The sequence below is a fragment of the Hydra viridissima genome, unplaced genomic scaffold (assembly GCF_058129835.1).
Source record: "Hydra viridissima isolate aposymbiotic clone 2 unplaced genomic scaffold, HvirCarnegie_v1 scaffold_7, whole genome shotgun sequence".
Classification (NCBI taxonomy): Eukaryota; Metazoa; Cnidaria; class Hydrozoa; order Anthoathecata; family Hydridae; genus Hydra; species Hydra viridissima.
The window spans coordinates 17,668,326-17,685,813 of record NW_028324306.1 but is presented as its reverse complement, the minus strand read 5'-3'; the positions used below and the strand labels follow the sequence as shown (position 1 = coordinate 17,685,813).

The 17,488-nt window shown below is 29.6% G+C and overlaps 1 protein-coding gene, 1 long non-coding RNA gene and 2 pseudogenes across 3 annotated transcripts; 1 reads left to right on the top strand and 3 right to left on the bottom strand.

The window, feature by feature from the left end:
• Positions 1–2,535: 2,535 nt before the first annotated feature.
• On the bottom strand, positions 2,536–3,374 carry LOC149886438 (zinc finger BED domain-containing protein 4-like; annotated as a pseudogene).
• LOC149886437 (zinc finger BED domain-containing protein 4-like) lies at positions 3,375–4,477 on the bottom strand (annotated as a pseudogene).
• A 2,586-nt stretch (positions 4,478–7,063) lies between these two features.
• On the bottom strand, positions 7,064–10,364 carry LOC149886436 (uncharacterized). Its single transcript, XR_016454613.1, has 3 exons — positions 9,285–10,364; positions 8,670–8,957; positions 7,064–7,546 (listed from the first exon to the last, which is right to left on the bottom strand). It is a non-coding gene; the product is annotated as an uncharacterized LOC149886436 (long non-coding RNA).
• A 3,342-nt stretch (positions 10,365–13,706) lies between these two features.
• LOC145184394 (sodium/potassium/calcium exchanger 5-like) lies at positions 13,707–17,039 on the top strand. 2 transcript variants are annotated; one of them, XR_016454203.1, is made up of 7 exons: positions 13,707–14,308; positions 14,482–14,988; positions 15,114–15,217; positions 15,356–15,456; positions 15,802–16,106; positions 16,202–16,555; positions 16,684–17,039. XR_016454203.1 is itself a non-coding variant. In XM_080060058.2 (7 exons), the coding sequence occupies exons 1-7, from the start codon at positions 14,182–14,184 to the stop codon at positions 17,010–17,012; spliced, it is 1,740 nt and encodes a 579-aa protein (XP_079916184.2). In that variant the 5' UTR covers positions 13,745–14,181; the 3' UTR covers positions 17,013–17,039. The 2 variants fall into 2 exon arrangements, 1 of the variants encoding a protein (XP_079916184.2); XM_080060058.2 differs by having other exon boundaries at positions 13,745–14,308; positions 15,802–16,019.
• Positions 17,040–17,488: the final 449 nt, after the last annotated feature.

Below are 17,488 nucleotides of genomic sequence, written 5' to 3'. Positions count from 1 at the left end.
CCAAAAATCTTTTAAAAACACATTGGCAAGAGCAATATTTCTAGTATCCTATATTCTATAAATATAATAAGTAGTGTTGGAAAGTATTTAAATACTAGTATTTTAAATATGTAATTTAAATACTTTTAAAGTATTTTATTTTATTTCATTTCTACCAAAAAAGTTACACTTAACTTTATTCTTTACCTCTATAACTGTTTTCTTTATGTTTATGTGCATTTAAAATTTCTTAACTTTGTATATGTGTATGTATATGTGAACACATAATAACTATTTGACCTATATTTTAACTCTTTTAAAAGTCTGTTTTATAAGTGTTACTAATAAATTTTTGTAAAGCTCTACTTTTATTATGTGACTAGTTTATTTCTTATGTTTTTCTCTTATCTTTTCTTTATCTTATTTAGGTAATTGGGTTTTATTAGTGAATTACTATTTGCAACGACCTGTGTTTTTTGTAACATCCTAACACGAAATATATTCATATTGATTGATATTTTGTATTTTGAAAACTTCTTCCACCAAGTACTTTGGATTTGTATTTTAAATAAAATTTTGGATGTATTTTGTATTTTCAATATCTTTCAAAATACAAAATACTTTTTAATTTTTTTTTATTCATAAAATAAAGATATCATTACAAATAACTTACAAGTTTAGCATAGTTGTGATATATATATATATATATATATATATATATATATATATATATATATATATATATATATATATATATATATATATATATATATATACATATTTATATGCATATATATATATACACACACATATATATATACATATATATATATATATACATATATATATATATATATATATATATACCTGTGTGTGTGGGAGGGGCAGGGGTGTGTGTGTGGGAGGGTGTGTGTGTGTGTTGGCAATTACCTTCAGATGGTTTTGTAAAGTATTTTAAATACTAATATTTTAAATATGTAATTTAAATAGTTTTAAAGTACTTTATTTTCTATTTTAATTACTTTTTCTGCAAAGTATTTTGTATTTGAATTTTAATTTTTTAAAAGTATTTTTTAAAACACTGATAATAAGTAATTAGTGTTAAACAATCTGAATTTATACAATCTTACAATGAAAAACTTAAAATATTCTTACATAGTTAATGAGGTAATAAGTAAATACTAACATTTTAAATGATAAAATAATTAAATGTTAAATTAGAAACAAATAAAAAGTATAATAAACAAAAACGTTTTTTAAAAAAAAAAAAGCAAATAACTACTTTAAAATTTATCTACTTTGATTTTAATATTTATTTCAAGAACTTTTTAAGTCTCTACGAACGAGTGCGCTAAAAGTAAAAATTATTAGGGATGTACCGAAGCTGATACTCGGCCAAAGCCGAAGCTACTTTGCCGAAGCCGAAGCTTCGGCAAAAGTCATATATGAAGTGTATTGCGCGTTAAAGTACATATATGTACTTTAATATATATATATATATATATATATATATATATATATATATATATATATATATATATATATATATATATATATATATATATATATATATATATATTAAAGTACATATATGTCAAATCGTAGTGGTGAAGTGTATTGCGCTTTAAAGTACATATATGTACTTTAAAGCGCAATACATTTCACCACCACGATTTGAATAATCAACCTGTTTTTGAAATCATATATCAATGTTTTAGGATTGTATGCTTCGGCCTACAAGCCCATTTTAGGAAAATTATAAAACAAAAGCACAATTATAAAAAAATAAAACAATTTTAGAGAGTGAAGTTTAGATTCTTTACTTTATATCTAGCAGGTATGGACTAAAAATCACTCCGCATTCTGCAATAAATGAGTATTCAATAAAGAATTCACAAAAATGTAAACATATGTAAAAATAGTTATTATTTTAATTTGAACATAAAATTTGGTATTTGTGTTAAATTTTGTTAAAAAAGAGGAATCAGTTGAACTACGAAGTCTTTTATTTACTTAGTAATAATTTATTTAATGAAAGTAGACATATTATAGTTTAAAAATGCAATCTGTTTTCCATGCTCTGGTAACAGTCTGTTTCTTTTTGCTTCAAATATGTTTCCAGTTGAGCTAAATTGGCGTTCACTATTTACGGATGAAGGAGGCGCGCACAAAACTTTCTTTGAAAACTTTGACAAATCAAACTTGTAAGTATCTTTATCGTAGCAAGTGTTACGGTATGCACCCCACCACTTATAAGGGCATTCATTCTTTGGCAGTAGTGGAAGGCAAAGTAGAAATTGACTTCATCGGTGCTGATACATAAAATAAAAGTGATAATGTTAAGTTTATATTTTAAAAGTATTAATCTTTAAACAACTAAACAAATTAAAAGAAGACTCTTATCCGTCTTTTGAACTATGAAGAATAAAGAACGGAGATTAAAAAAATTGCTTATTGATAAATTATAAATAATTTTGGGCATAGCAATCAAAAATATTTCATAAAATTAAAAAAAGTATCATGAAATATAGAAATTGAAATATAATTCCATTTAATTTATATATTTATATAATCAGACTCATGAAGTTTAGATTCTGAAAATGAATTTAATTATACTTCTGAGTCTGATCCACTACCTCTTGCTTCACTGAAGTCAATTTCTTTTACTTGAAGTCAATTTCTTTTACTTGTTGTAAATGAGACTCAGAACAAAATTGGTAGAACTCTAGATAGAGTATTTCTTTAAACCTATTATGATTCGTTTCTTCAACAAACTTTAACTTGAAACGAGGATCAAGCATCATTGCAACTTTACCCTTCAACATTACCCTTGCATTTTTGAAAACGACAGTTAAAATCTTTCTTAAGTTCATAAACAACAGTTTTTATTTCAGTTGCCGTGTCACAGGCATAGTCAAGAAACTTTTCCATTCCATAGATAAATGGTATAATCTCTGATGTACATGCAGTTTTTTTACTCATTTCTTTTGTAGCACTTTCGAAGTGTTTTAATATGCATACAAGCATTTCAGCAAGTTGCCATTGATTTTCCGTAGGTTTATTTGCATTTGTTTGAGTTCTGGTAATGCAATACAATCAATAGCTTTTTTCTGCTCAATAAACCTCTCAAGCATATATTATGTTGAATTCCATCTTGTATAAACATTTTGAAATATTTTGTGCTCAGGCAATTTTAATTGACTTTGAACATCCTTTAGTTTAGTCACAGCGCTGGATGAGTGCTGGAAATGTCCTGCTAATGCTCGAAAAACCGCAATTGCATCACTTGTTGTTCCTTGTTCTCTAAAGATCTTTTTCTGAATACAAAGTTGTAAAGTATGTATCAGACATGGCAGATGTTTATCACGCAAATTTGACTCTGAAATGGCAGCCATTACATTGGCTGCATTATCAGTTAAAACTGCATGAATCTTTTCATGGGGAATTTCCCATGTTTGTAGCGCTTCATTTATGACTTTGCTTATATTGTGCACTGTGTGCGACTCAGGGAAATGTGTAACTTGTAAGATGACATGGTTAACTATAAATTCGTGGGTCACAAATTTAGCAGTTAAACTGTAATACGATTGAATTGTGTGCTGACAGGTCCAACCACTAGTTAAACTTAAAAAATCTGCTTGATCCAGCTCATTTTTTTTTTTGGCTTTTATGGTTTCATACATCAGCGGAATGACTTTCGTGAAGAAATGTTTTCGACTAGGTATTGTATATTTTAGAGCTAAATTCTTTAAAAGTCTGGTAAAACCTTAATCTTCAACAATGCAGTGTGGTTGCAAGTCTAAACATCATCATTTCATCATCATTTCATCATCATTTCTCCAATAAGCTTGGTAATAACTTGAGCCTTTGGATTGTCTAGTTGCCACAATTCTTTTCTTTGCAAAATCTCACGCAGAGAGACTTGAAACAAATTCAACGAATAAAAAATATTATTTAGTAACTAACAATGACCAGTGACGGATCTCAGTGATAGAAGTATGCATCATTCCCTCCTCATTGACTTTCCCCCATCCTGTCACAACATCTTGAATTCTGAATAGTAAATAAATTTATTTACAGTTATCTTAGTTACCTGTTTCGATGCTCTTTGAAAAGAAGGTATTGAGTTATTAGACACATGTGAGCATCCCTGCTTTTCACCTGTGGCTGTGCTGGTAATGATTTGCACTGATTCAACAGAGCTTGGTTTATCTGAGCATATTGTTTGAGTAGTACAAAATTGTTTTACAGACTTTTGATGTGGATCTGGTGAAGATTCGTGGTTAACAGTCTTCCTCTGAGAAAGCATCATGCTATGTATATTGTAATGCATTTTTTTCAGATGGCTTTGTAAATTTGTTGTTAACATGTTGTGTGCGTCTTTACTTCCTCTAGACAAAATCTTCTTGCAAATTATGTAGATTGCTTTGCCAACATCCTAATCACTCATTTTGAAATAATTCCATAAGGGATTTTTACGTCGCGATTAGGTAGCCATAATGCGCTAATGGATAACTAAAAGTTATAATAGCAATTCTAAAAATTGAAATATGAAGTTTAATTAGTTTCTTACCTTTAATAATATTTACTGAAATGAACAATATTCATATTCAAATTAAAAAATAGTTTGAAATAGTAAATAGCCAATTAACCTATAATTAAAGGGAAGGTATATTTACTTTTACTAATGATCCAGCGTACAAAATCAAAAATCAAACGCAATTGATTTAAATTTCAATTGAGTTTTTTTGCGTATTATTTTTTGACATAATCATTGTGAAACAAACTTTCATTTGCAAGAAAAAATTTTAAATAAAAATTTTTCGTGCTTTAAAATAAACTTACTTGTATGGTTTTTTTAAAAATTTCAAGAATCTCTCAACTTTCGTGCGCTGTTTTTTTATCACATAAAATCCGGAGGTTTTAGTAACAGCTAAGTAAATTCAAATGCTAGGTTTTTTTCAAAATTTAATTTTAAATTTTAAATTACTATTTAAAAATATATAATTTAATATCACTCGGTTTTTAGAAACTAATAACTAAATGTTAGAAAAAGTCAATTTAAACTATTTTTCAATATTTTACGACTACCTGATGCATTAATAACTTTTATTACTAAGGTCGAGTGATCATAACTTTATTTTAATTAAATTAGCAACAAACTTTAGCTGAAAAAAATATCAGGGTTATCAAATTTAATGAAATAAAGTTTACTACAACGTAACATTTTAAATCAGTTTTTATTTAGTGAATTTAAAAATCAAAATAAAAAATCAATCTGTTTCAACTAAAGTAACTATTTTTTCTTACTGTTCTCGTTCCGTCTTTTGCCATCCTAAACAACTTGTCACCCTTGTGTTGCGCACAACCTTGCCACAACCCAAGACCCTAAGCTGGTTTCATTTATATCATATTTGGTTTGTCACAGTATAGTGTGACATACCAAAAAAAATTTTTTACGTAATTAAAGATTCCAGGCTATAGCTTAGAAACTTAAAAAAATTTCGTTGAAGCCAACGATTCGGCAAAAAAAACCCTGGCTTTGGCTAAAGCCGAAGCTTCGGTTCATCCCTAAAAATTATTAACTATTTTACGCCGCTTAACTGCAGTATTTCCTTTATCTTTATGAATAATATACTGAGATAGTGGGACATCAATATCAGGTAATGAGTTGAAGTGTTCCCTTTAACAAAAGATCTTAAAAACTAAAGCCATGAAATGGAAGAATGGACACAAATGTGTCCATTCTTCCATTTCATGGCTTTAGTTTTTAAGATCTTTTGTTATTGTGTTTGAAGATTTTCATCTTTTGGTAGGGAATAATACTTTATTTTAGTTCCATTATCTTTTTTCGTATTAACGTTATTTTAATATAAAGATGAAGAACAAAACCACTTCATGGTGTTAATTTTTTTTTTATACATATTATATTTATATACATATTATATTTATTTTAACAAGAAATATCTAATGTTAGACAAGCAAAGTGATTTGCAAAAATCAAAACAACAAAAAATGCTTTAAAAACAACCTAAACAAAGTCACAATTTTGTTTATTTATCCCCTATGGAAAAGTCATACACTGAAACCGCGCTCAATGAAAGTCCATTATTGACCAAAAAGGTTTACTCGTGTTGGACATTTATTAATAAATTCATTCACCAAATTAATTTTATCAACTGCTTCTTTGTGAGTATGAAGAACAACCAAGCTGTTCAGACGGGAATCTGTTGTTGTAAATCGAAGATAGGTTTTATGTCTTTTCAAAGTGGAGAAAGACCTTTCAATAAGAGAATCAGTAGCTGGCATGACAAAAATAAGCTTTGCGATCTTTACAGCTTCTGTTGTAAAGATCGCAAAGTGATTTTGGAGTGAAATTTTGAGAAACAAGAAGAGATCTTGGATAGTGAGTTTTTTGGTGTCATAATCAAATGCTTTTGCAATGCTTGGGCCTGATTTTTATAGGGTATCATAAATACTGATGATAGGAACATTTTTTTCAATTAAATGGAATATTAAAAAAATGTGACGTGTAGTTCTCGCAGATTTTAACAAGTTTATTTCATGAAAATAAGTGCTAAACAAAACAAAAGCATTCCATATAAATTACAATGGCTTTCTTTTGGAAAAAAAATGTATAAATATATTTTTTTGAGGGGCCTAGTCCCCAGGCCCTCTCCCCCTGTAGTTACGGCTCTGAACAGCTAAGAGACTGCGATCTAACAGATTATTAGGGGCGCTCGTAATTAACCATTACCTCTAACCTAGGGCCTATCCTATAAAGCTTGTTACGCAAAACGCAAAAAAGTTAGTAAATACGGACAATTTTTGCGTAGGTTAAAATTTTGCGCATTTGCCTTTTCTGACCATTTTGTATATATGAACGCACCTTATGTTAACATCCTAAACAAACATTTTTAATCGTTTAAGGGTTCTTAGCAATTTTGATCATTTACAATATTTTGCCTCAAGGAGGCAATTAGCACTGGCATTTTGGTTGACCATATATAGTAAAAATTACATACAGTAATGGTTGTTGTAAAGTGAAACATAATACTAGTGCTTTATTACAAGTCTTTCAACATTTAGATGTAACACCTATTTGAATTATTCATTTAATACTAATTTAAATAATTACAAAAAAGTTTGAAGAATTTGCTGACGACGGTTCTCATTCTGTGGCATTGGAACAGGAGCCTCTTGAACAATATTGGCCAGAACACCTTCATCTTCCTGAACATCAGCACCATCATTTCCTACAGCAATACACGTTGTGAAAAACAAATGCACACTGGACAAATTTTGCAGCAAAGTCCATATTTTTAACACGAAGTCCAGTGCTCAATGCATAGAAATGTTGCTTAACAATTCCAAATGCTCGTTCAGTACAATTTCTTGTGGAAATGCGAGCTTGGTTATATCTTGATTGAGGTTCATTTACTGCACCAGGGAAAGCAGAAATTAGCCAATCATTATTAGGATAGATGCTGTCCCCTAAAATCACACAACCTGGGAAAGGCTGCTCACCAGATTCAAAGACATTCCAAAGTGTGGATTCTCGAAGTACCTAAAATATTAACATTACTTCAAATATTCTTGTAAATTACTCTGTACAAAATTGGAACAGTTTATTATATTAATATTTGAAAAAAAATTAAATTTATGTCAACGCTCAAGAGACACCTTGACTAAAACCTCACCAAATTTGTATTGGGATCCTTAGTAACAATCACTTTCATTATGCTATATGGTGCAATTATTGTAAAACACTTTTTATGGCTGTATTAGAGTAAAACAGCATTATAAAACAAGTGGATACCCAGTTTCTCAAAATATAAGTTTACTGAAGAAATTTGAATTTCATATATCTATGTACTTTAATAGGCATCAGTCACTCAACAAAACAAAGGGATTGAAAGCTGAAGTATTTTCAAAGATGAATAAAAAAAGTCATTACACTCTAGTTTTCAATCCAATGTTTTGTAGAAAGATGGATGCCTATTGGGGCTGAACTATTTCAAAATTTTAATTAAAATCATTTCATTTAAAAATCTTTTAATATTTTCAATTCTTAATTTAAAAAATTTAAGTCAACAAAAACTTACATTTTCTATTTTTTATATTTTGTTTACTTCCTTTAAGTAAAGTGGAAAAAAATAAATGAAACTGAACAAATGAAATACAGATTAATAAACTTTGCCTAAATGTCAAATCAAAAAAGATTTTGTCAACTTCAAAGCTCATAACTTTGCGAATTTTGCAGCTACATAGGTCCAACATACCATTTTGGAAAACTTAAAGACTGCTGATTTCAAATATGTCAGATATGGTATAGATTGGGCCCATATTTTGGAGGTACATTTGGTGCCATCACTTCAAAAGGAAGGCACAACCTATATCATGCCAGACATATTTGGAATCAACATGCTTTAAACTTTTCAAAATGGTAAGTCGGACCTCTGTAGCTGCAAAATTGTCAGAGATACGAGCATTCAAAATTATTTTGTAATTTACAAAAACATACTTTGCTACAAGGTAAGATTAGATTAAGTTTTATGTGTCATTTTTTGCCAAAACAAATTTATTCTGATTTAACAAATTAAAGAAATTTTTGGACTTTCAAAATGCAGGACATTACAACTTTAAGCAAGTAGGCAACACTAGATTCATGTAAATAGACCCATACTTACTCTTGAATCATGCCAACATCCTGGTGCTTGGATGAAACATAAAAGAACTGAAGTTCTGGTCCACAAACTGCAATGAGATTTAAGCTGTGTGTATGGTGCCTGTTCACAAAAGAGGCTTCATCAGCACTTTTAGGATTTACCAGTACATGAGTGTCATCATCATAACCACACACACTTGGCATCCTTGCAATCTCAAAAAATTTCTGTGCAAGTCCACAAGAATTTTCAGGCCAATGAATGTATTTTTCTCTCAAGTCAAAGATTACATCACAAACATTGTGCACAATTCTGGAAAAGATAAAATTATTTGTATGTCAGAAAATGTTGATCAAAAATTGAACTTGATACATGGTTCAATTATAACTTTACAAAAAAAAATGTCTGTACAGATTTTACCAAGTAAATATTGGCTTGTTAACAAGTTATTATCTTATCAAGCCATCATGATGGCTGGGAGTTTTAGCAATTGCCAGAAAGTCTTACCACTCTTTTATAAAAGTTATTATACAAGCTCAATAATATCAAACCAAAATTTCTTTTTAAAAATTGAATTTTTAAACATAATTTTATTACATAAATTTTAGTATATATAAATAACTAACAAATACATTTCACCTAAATACAGTGTCAGAACTAATCTTGTAACAGTCTCAGACAGCATGATAGAATTTATTGGTCCCAAAAAAAATGTATAAAAACTTTGATTTGATCTTTGGCTGACAGGCTCTTGTTCAACCAGTTTTGGGCTTTAAACGATCATTCAGTTACTCCTCTAGTAAATTTACAACTTCTCGAGGAACTCTGTAATGTCTATAAAAAGTCTTGTCATCAATATTATCATCAAATTTTCTTTAATTGAACTGACAAAACTGTCACTTTTGTAATTCTAGTTCCTCAAACATTCCCATTTCTAAGTCTTTATCTGATGAATAAGCTGCAATTTTTTTGAATACTAAATATTTATTGAACTTTATAGAAATTTCAGATCTTTTACAATGATGAAGATTTAATCAAGTGAGCACATATAAACATAGATAAAATTTAGTGTGTTTGCATTAAAATTTGCCAGTTTATGAAATATCCATCATTAGTGGATTAGAGACTGTGCTTTTGCTAAATAACAAACTTTACAAATTAGATTTTTTTAATGCAAGGTTGAAACATGGTTAATTCTATACTTATGATAATATCAATTTTATTTTTGATTGTAACTAATATTAGTAAGATTATTAAATTGCTTAAGTTATCTAAAATGAAGCAATAAAACACTTTTTCCAGTAAATGCTAATTCCCTAATTATTACATCACAATCTAAATTTCCATGCAGTAAACAAAAAAAAGTTTGTTATTTAATGAATATTTAACCTCTTACCCACTAATGTTGGAAAAATTATAATACTTTTCTTTAGCTCATTTGCTCCTTTTATATAAGTTTACATATAGATAAAAACCATATGATCCAAAGGTGATCACAAATAATATATTTTGAAGATCAACACCATTTACATTTGCTACTTTCAAATCAACATGTTACTAATAAAATTTTTACTCTATTTATACAAGTTAAGGCTGTTAAAAATAGATAAATTAGTTTTTAATAGTCGCCATAAATGTGCTGTATATGGCACACCTATGGTAATTTGGCACATAAAAACTCCCAGACACCACAGCCACGCATGATTATAGGATCGGCATGTCCCTTCATATGCAAAATTACAACAAAATAATTTTGAATTAATTTCTTCCAATCACCACATAATCACAGTTTTTGAATAGGGGGTTTGTCATTCTACAAAATAAGGGGTTGAATGCTAAAGTCTTTTGTAGTAAAAGTCTTTTGATTCATTTTTGTAAATAAAACAGCTTTCAACCCTTAAAATTTTGCGTTATTACACGAAATTTGGAATTTGCAGCAGATTTATTTGCGTGAGAAATTTTGACTAATTTACTCAAAAATTCTGCTTAATTTTGATTTTAGGATTGCAGCTCGCGGAAATTTTTTTTGCGTAAGAAAAAAGCTGCTTTTTTGCGTGAATTCAGCATTTTTCAGCTTTATAGGATAGGCCCGTTGATCTCTATAATAACTGGATAGCGCAACTCCGAGCAAAACTTCTTATTTTTTGACGCCAAAATCGCCATATTGGAAAGCCCCAAAAATTTTAATCCCGTAAGCTTTAAGTTCTGTTTTTCGGCTTATCGCTTTATCACACATATCAGATTTCATTTTTCTGGAGCTTTCCAATATGGCGATTTTGGCGTGAATTTTGATATTAGAGATGCGCTATCCAGTTATTATAGAGATCAGTGGATAGGCCCCTAATCACCGCGCGACCAAAAAAATATAACCGAGAGCCGATAAAAATACATCACATAAACGTTGTGAAAATATGTACAAGTAGTTTCTTAAGAAATTGAATAAAAAAGCTTTTACACAAAACATTATACAAACCATTGCACGAACCATTATACGAACCGTTTTATAAACCATTGCACAAATCATTACACTATAGACAAATACCATAAAGACAAGAGAGGCATAAATACACACCCTCACATTGGAGATCCGACCAAGATCAACTTATTCAATCATTTCTTCTATCAAATTAGTGAGATATTAGAACAACAAAAAAACTGGAGCAACCAAAAACAACCTTCAACAATCTTTCAAGGAATCAAAATAACAGCTCATAATTCACAACCGTGTATCCAAAAAAAAAAACAAAAAACAAAGAAAAATGTCAATTTGTTAATTGGGTATAAAAGCATTCTCAAATAACAGAAGAATGATTTCGAATTTGATGACTTCATTACCTTGAAGTATGATAAGGTAAAAAATAAACTTTAGGATGACAGTTAAAATTACACATATAAACCATTTATACGCAATCAGATGTCAACGTCTGTAAATGTAATGTAATGTATAATCTGGCTTGGTGTGTTATTGCAATCATTTATGTTGTACATGACACCAACATAGATGATGGCAATAACACACCAAGCAAGTTTATAGTTTAATATAGGATAAAACATGCTACCCCACTAAACAAACGTCCGTATGAAAATAATTACAATCATATATGGCAAGGGAATAAGAAATTATGAGATAATCATAAACATACGACCTAAAAAAAATTATCTACAATATCAATATCGATAATTCATACGATACATTAACAAATAAAAGTCCTCTTTCACAAGAAAATGACGAAGTGAACAAGACAAGTTTCAATCATCTTAACTCGGCGCTTTACGAGCTCCGAAATATGAAAAAATTAGATTTAAAGATGCAATTCGTTAAATTAGAGTAAAACCGATCACAGCATTTTTTTTATTATCACTGATCAAAATAATGAAATGAAACCGAAATGAATATTAACATTTTTAAAATAAAAATACCAGTAAAAAAAGAATTATCTCTTCTATTCGAAAGAGTCAAAATTTTTGTCAACTATTTAACTAAATAAGAGTCGTTTTTTAGTTTTTTTAGTTTTTTTAGTTTTTTTCTTTTATTTGCGAACTTAAAAACTCATGAGCCAAAATCCTGGTAAAATAAATTTTAACACCATCTCATAGAAGATTAACATTCATTTCAAATTTATTTTTATTACATAAATTCTTCGGGTTAAAAAGTTGAGAAATAAAGGTGTTGAAGTTTTTTTTGTTAAAAATTTTTAATCATTTAATCGATGTAGTAAATTTAGATGAAAAATGAGTTTCCTCCACTGCTCAAAAAAATGAGCAATAATGATGACGATGATGATGGCGATGACGATGGCATGCATCTCTGACTTTCAATATACTAAGTTGTCTCCATTCAACAAATAAAGCATCAATCAGCAGACATTAGTTTTCTCAGAAACGTTTAATCCACCAAACATTTATAACGTTTAATCCCCATTGCCAACAACACCGCTTTTACCATCGCGATAAAAAAATATGAAAATGAGATAGAGTTTTTGAAGAGAAAAGTCAATCTCAATGAGATTGTCAATCTCAATGAGATATATGAGATTTTCATATAAAAAAAAACCTAAGTAATGCATATTCCAAAAGTTGCTTGCCGAAGTATAAAAGAACTTGGTGTTAATAATCATCTCAAAAAAAGAGAAAATGCAAAGCAACTAAAGTTTGCTGAAAAAGAAGATGAAAAACATTAAATTAACCGCAAACTCTAAATGCCATTACAAAACCCAGATAAAAAAGAAGCTAGCGATAAAGAACATCTTAAACCACCTGCAGCCAAATGAAGTTAAGCTATTAAATGCAAAAAATGTAACAAAGAATTCCATTTGGACCTCGTGTCATGCGAGAATCTAAATTGCAACACTTAACTCTAAAACGAAGCATGTCTACCAAAGATACTTGAATTTTTTTGTTGTAAAAAAAAAATGTCAAGTTTAAATCTACTTTATTTCTGTATTCTATATAAAAAGTATTTTTTAGATTGTTATGTAAAATTTTGAAGTCAGTGAATGTAATTTTTTATTGATCGGTTTTAAAAGATTTTCTGCCAAAAGCAGTCAATTTTTTTTGGATTTCATATTTTCAAACGAACAATTTGAGCAGATTTTATTTTGCATAATTAATAAAGAATCCTAAATCGATAAAGTTTTTACTTTTCTCCAACACTATTTTATATTATTGTTAGTTTTCATTGATTTTTTTTTGGGAAAATATTTATATAAAGAGTTTTAATAAAAAAAAAAATATATTCGTCGTATGAGGAATGTCTTCTTTTACCATCTATGTCAGTTTTTCGTCTTGTAAATAATCGGTCCCAATTCAATGTTTTATTTGCGCAGTTATTGGACATCTAATGAATTACGCTGCATCTTAGATGAATCTAATCATTAATACATCTCGAGTTTTTTGATCTTTAATTTTTTGCTCATCTCTGTTAAGTTAATTTCAATCGTGGGGAACCTCATGTTGATCTTCAGCATAAAATTAAAAAAAAAAAAAAAATTGCAAATTAAGCGAAGAATGTTATTGTCTTTTATTTGAACTCTGAAAAAAACGAAAATATATAAAAAGACGGGTATCAGCTCAAATGGTGCTTTTAGTAGCTGCGTTAGATGACGCAACTATTGAAAAACTGCTCTTTTTTTGTCTGATTACGTTGATTTCGTTTAAGAATACCGGTTAGAACTGTCAAAGGGAATGTTAACGTGGCTGTTGTTTAGCCAATTATTTCTTTAAGAAGCGAGTTAATATCAAATAAGATTATAATAATGCAAATATTTATTATTTAGTTAGGTTTTGGTATGAAAAAAAAAAAGAAAATAGTCTTATTCATTTAACTTTTAAGGCAGGTTTTTGAAATTTTGAAAAAGTGCTTGAGTTTTGAGTATTGAGCGCTTTTTCGATTCACTTAACCAATAGACCGAAGGGGAGCTCTTTGCCCAAAAGATACTTTCAACCACATTTGGCACAGCAATTATTAAAGACGTCATTTTGCGAAGAAGAATATTTTTCTTTTAATATCTATCTTTAAAATATGGTAACATGAACAATGTCACCAGTTTATTTCCGTCGAAAGAAGTTCTCAAGGAAATACGGTTATATATTTTTTTGTTGCATCATAGGTCTGTTATTCTGCTGGCGAGCTGTAACAAATGACAATCCGCAACAAGTGTTCAGTGAGTCTTCTTATTTGGTTTTGCTTTGCTTTATTCGATTTTATTTTAGTTTTACCTTCATTTCTGTTATTTTGAATTATTTTTTTATATAATGCTTTCTATATATATATTAAATATTTCTATACACTTTTTATGAAACTAAGTTCTATAACGATATTCTATCCTATATTTAGTTAGCCGTCGATACTTACACATAGTAAAAAGCTATGAAGCAGATTTCGAATATGTTAATACCCCAGGTTCACGACACGGTTTTATTGCACGCACTGAACAACAACAATATGAAAATTCAGTTAAAAAAAAGTTTATGCCGCATGATACCGAAAATATATCATCTGAACTAAATTTCAATGAATCATCAATAACAAATCAGACCTTTGAATCAGTAAATTCAAACGAAACAACTAATGTAGACCATGAAAACACTACGTGTACTCTTCCCTCAATTTCTGAGTTTCCTTCAGATATGTTTACGGCGGCTCAGAGAAAACACGGAGCAATTATTTTTCATATTATTGTTTCAATATACATGTTTGCTGGGTTAGCGATTGTGTGCGACTATTACTTCATTTCTTCGCTGGAAGTAATCTGCCACAAATTTAAACTACAGACTGATGTCGCCGGGGCCTCTTTGATGGCAATCGGTAGTTCTGCACCAGAGCTTTTTGCCTCTTTAATAGGTAAATCAGCTGTTCTACTTTTTAGGAAAAGTTGTTAATGTTTAAAAAAGTAATGGATAATTTATTTCATTGTTTTTAAAGAAGTAAATAATAAATGGCTTTTTTTTTTTTCGATTTTTACAAAGGAGTGTTCATAACAAAAGGAGATATTGGTATTGGAACAATATTAGGATCAGCTGTTTTTAATGTTTTATTTGTGCTTGGAATAAGTGGTATAGTTGCCAGCATGGTGAGCAATTTTTTTATATTTGCGAGGAGAGTAAATATTTCTTAGCTAGATTCATTAAAATATCTTTTACTATATATGTTCTAAAGTTCTTTGCACATTTCATACAAAATTTAAAAAAAACTAAAATAATTTCATCAGGTCCTGAACTTAGCATGGTGGCCACTTACACGAGATAGTTTATGTTACGCTTTCACATTGATTATTCTTACTATTGTCATTTTTGACGGATTCGTAACCTGGTAAGTTTAATTTAACTCTCAATTTATCTAATCATCAATCAGTTATTATAATTATCATAATATCAGTTATCATAATTTCGTTATATATCAGTATATAACGAAATTATTAGCATATCAATTTGACAAAATATTAATTTCAAAGAACTTATAAATAGATAAATTAATTTTGCGCTTTTCAATTCGCCGTCATTATTTTTAGGATGTAAGTGGCGTTATTTGGACCAGTGATAGTCTCAAAGTAGACTAAAATCTTTCGAGAAACAATTAATTTCTTAATAATTGAGAGCATAAGAATATGGAATTTGTAATCTAAATTTAAAAAAAATAATTTAATTTTGCTTTAAGGAAAGAAGCTGCTCTGATGCTGCTATTGTACGCCGCATACCTTTTGCTGATGTGGTATAATGAGAGTATTGAGAAAAGGTTTTATTTATATATTGGAGATACCAAATCATACGAAGCCCGATTTGCCTCTAGAGATGGAGAAGTGGTTTCTTGGAAGAACGTACCAGATGAAGATGAAATGAAGAAAAAAGCTCAAGAAAAGGAAGGAAGTTTCTGCGGTAAAGCAATTTATTGTGGGCTCAAGATCAAACGTGTAGCACCGCGTGTAAGATTGTAGCACCGCGTGTAAGATTGTAGCACCGCGTGTAAGATTGAACTGTGATTTTGATTCTTTAGATTTAAGCATTACAAAGACATCTTTATTAAAAATCTCGATAGAAAACTGATCTTCTTTTTTTAGAAACTGACAGCTCTGATTCAGAAGAAAACGTGTATCCTTTAGAAGAGCCGAAAAGACTCTTTAACATTCCTTCTCAGCAGTTGGATCGGCTGGGATGGTTACTACTCTTCCCCCTAAACGCTGTATTTTTTTTTACAATACCTGACATTCGCCGTCGTAACCTTCGAGGATACGTGACACTGACATTCATTATCTCTATTTTGTGGATTGGGAGTCTGACGTATGTACTTGTCTGGATGGTCACAATTATTGGTTTTACTCTCAATATTCCTGAGGCAGTTATGGGATTAACATTGGTTGCATTTGGAAGTAGCCTGCCGGACGCATTATCCAGCATTTATGTTGCAAGAATAGGTTCGTGTAGTTCTCTTTGAAAGTTGCCTTGATGATAGGATATAACTATTGCATGCATACCTTTGTTTATTTGCATTAGATTAAGCTGAACATGTTAATGGTTCCTTAGATTTTTAAATTTGTTTTAGGGAAAGGAGATATGGCAGTAGCTCAAGCACTGGGAAGTAATGTATTTGATATCTTATTTGGACTTGGTTTGCCATGGCTAATAAAGACATTAATTTATGATTTGGACTCTACAATTGAGGTTCAAAGCGTTGGTATGTTGGTTTCGAGCTTTGTCATTTTTATATTAATGATTTGCACATTGGCTGCTCTTCATTATCAAAATTATCAGTTGGATAAAAGGATCGGTTTTTGCATGTTGGCTTCCTACGCGGTATTTCTTGTCGTGTCAGTTTTGATGGAGATATTTGTGTGGAGCAACTATCACCCACCGACCTGTAAATATACGTAAACATTAAGAATATAAAGAATGCACACACACATTTTTGTTTTAAAGAGCAAAATATTGCCAGCCTGGTTTTTACTACAAAAAAAGGTTTTTTTGTTTATTAGAGACGATAAACTTCTTTCGAGTGTAATCAGACAGACAAACAAGATATAAAATCTTGTTACTCTTGCAAAACATGCGATTCTTTCTAATATATTTCAATTTTATAACAGAATTTACAATCATTTTTTCAATAAAATTCTTTATTATTGTTAAAGAAAAAAGGAAATTGAAAAGAAGAACTTTCATCGAATAATAAAAATAGAATTCACTAATGTTCTTTCCAAAAAATGTTCTTAGTAAATTTGTTTAGTTATGAAAATAGCCGTTTTTGATTTACAAGATCTTAGGCAAGAATTATAATGTATGCTACGTTCGATGCACAGAGAAAGCTAAATGCGGTAGTAGTCAAACAGGATATGCTACATTACAACCTGATC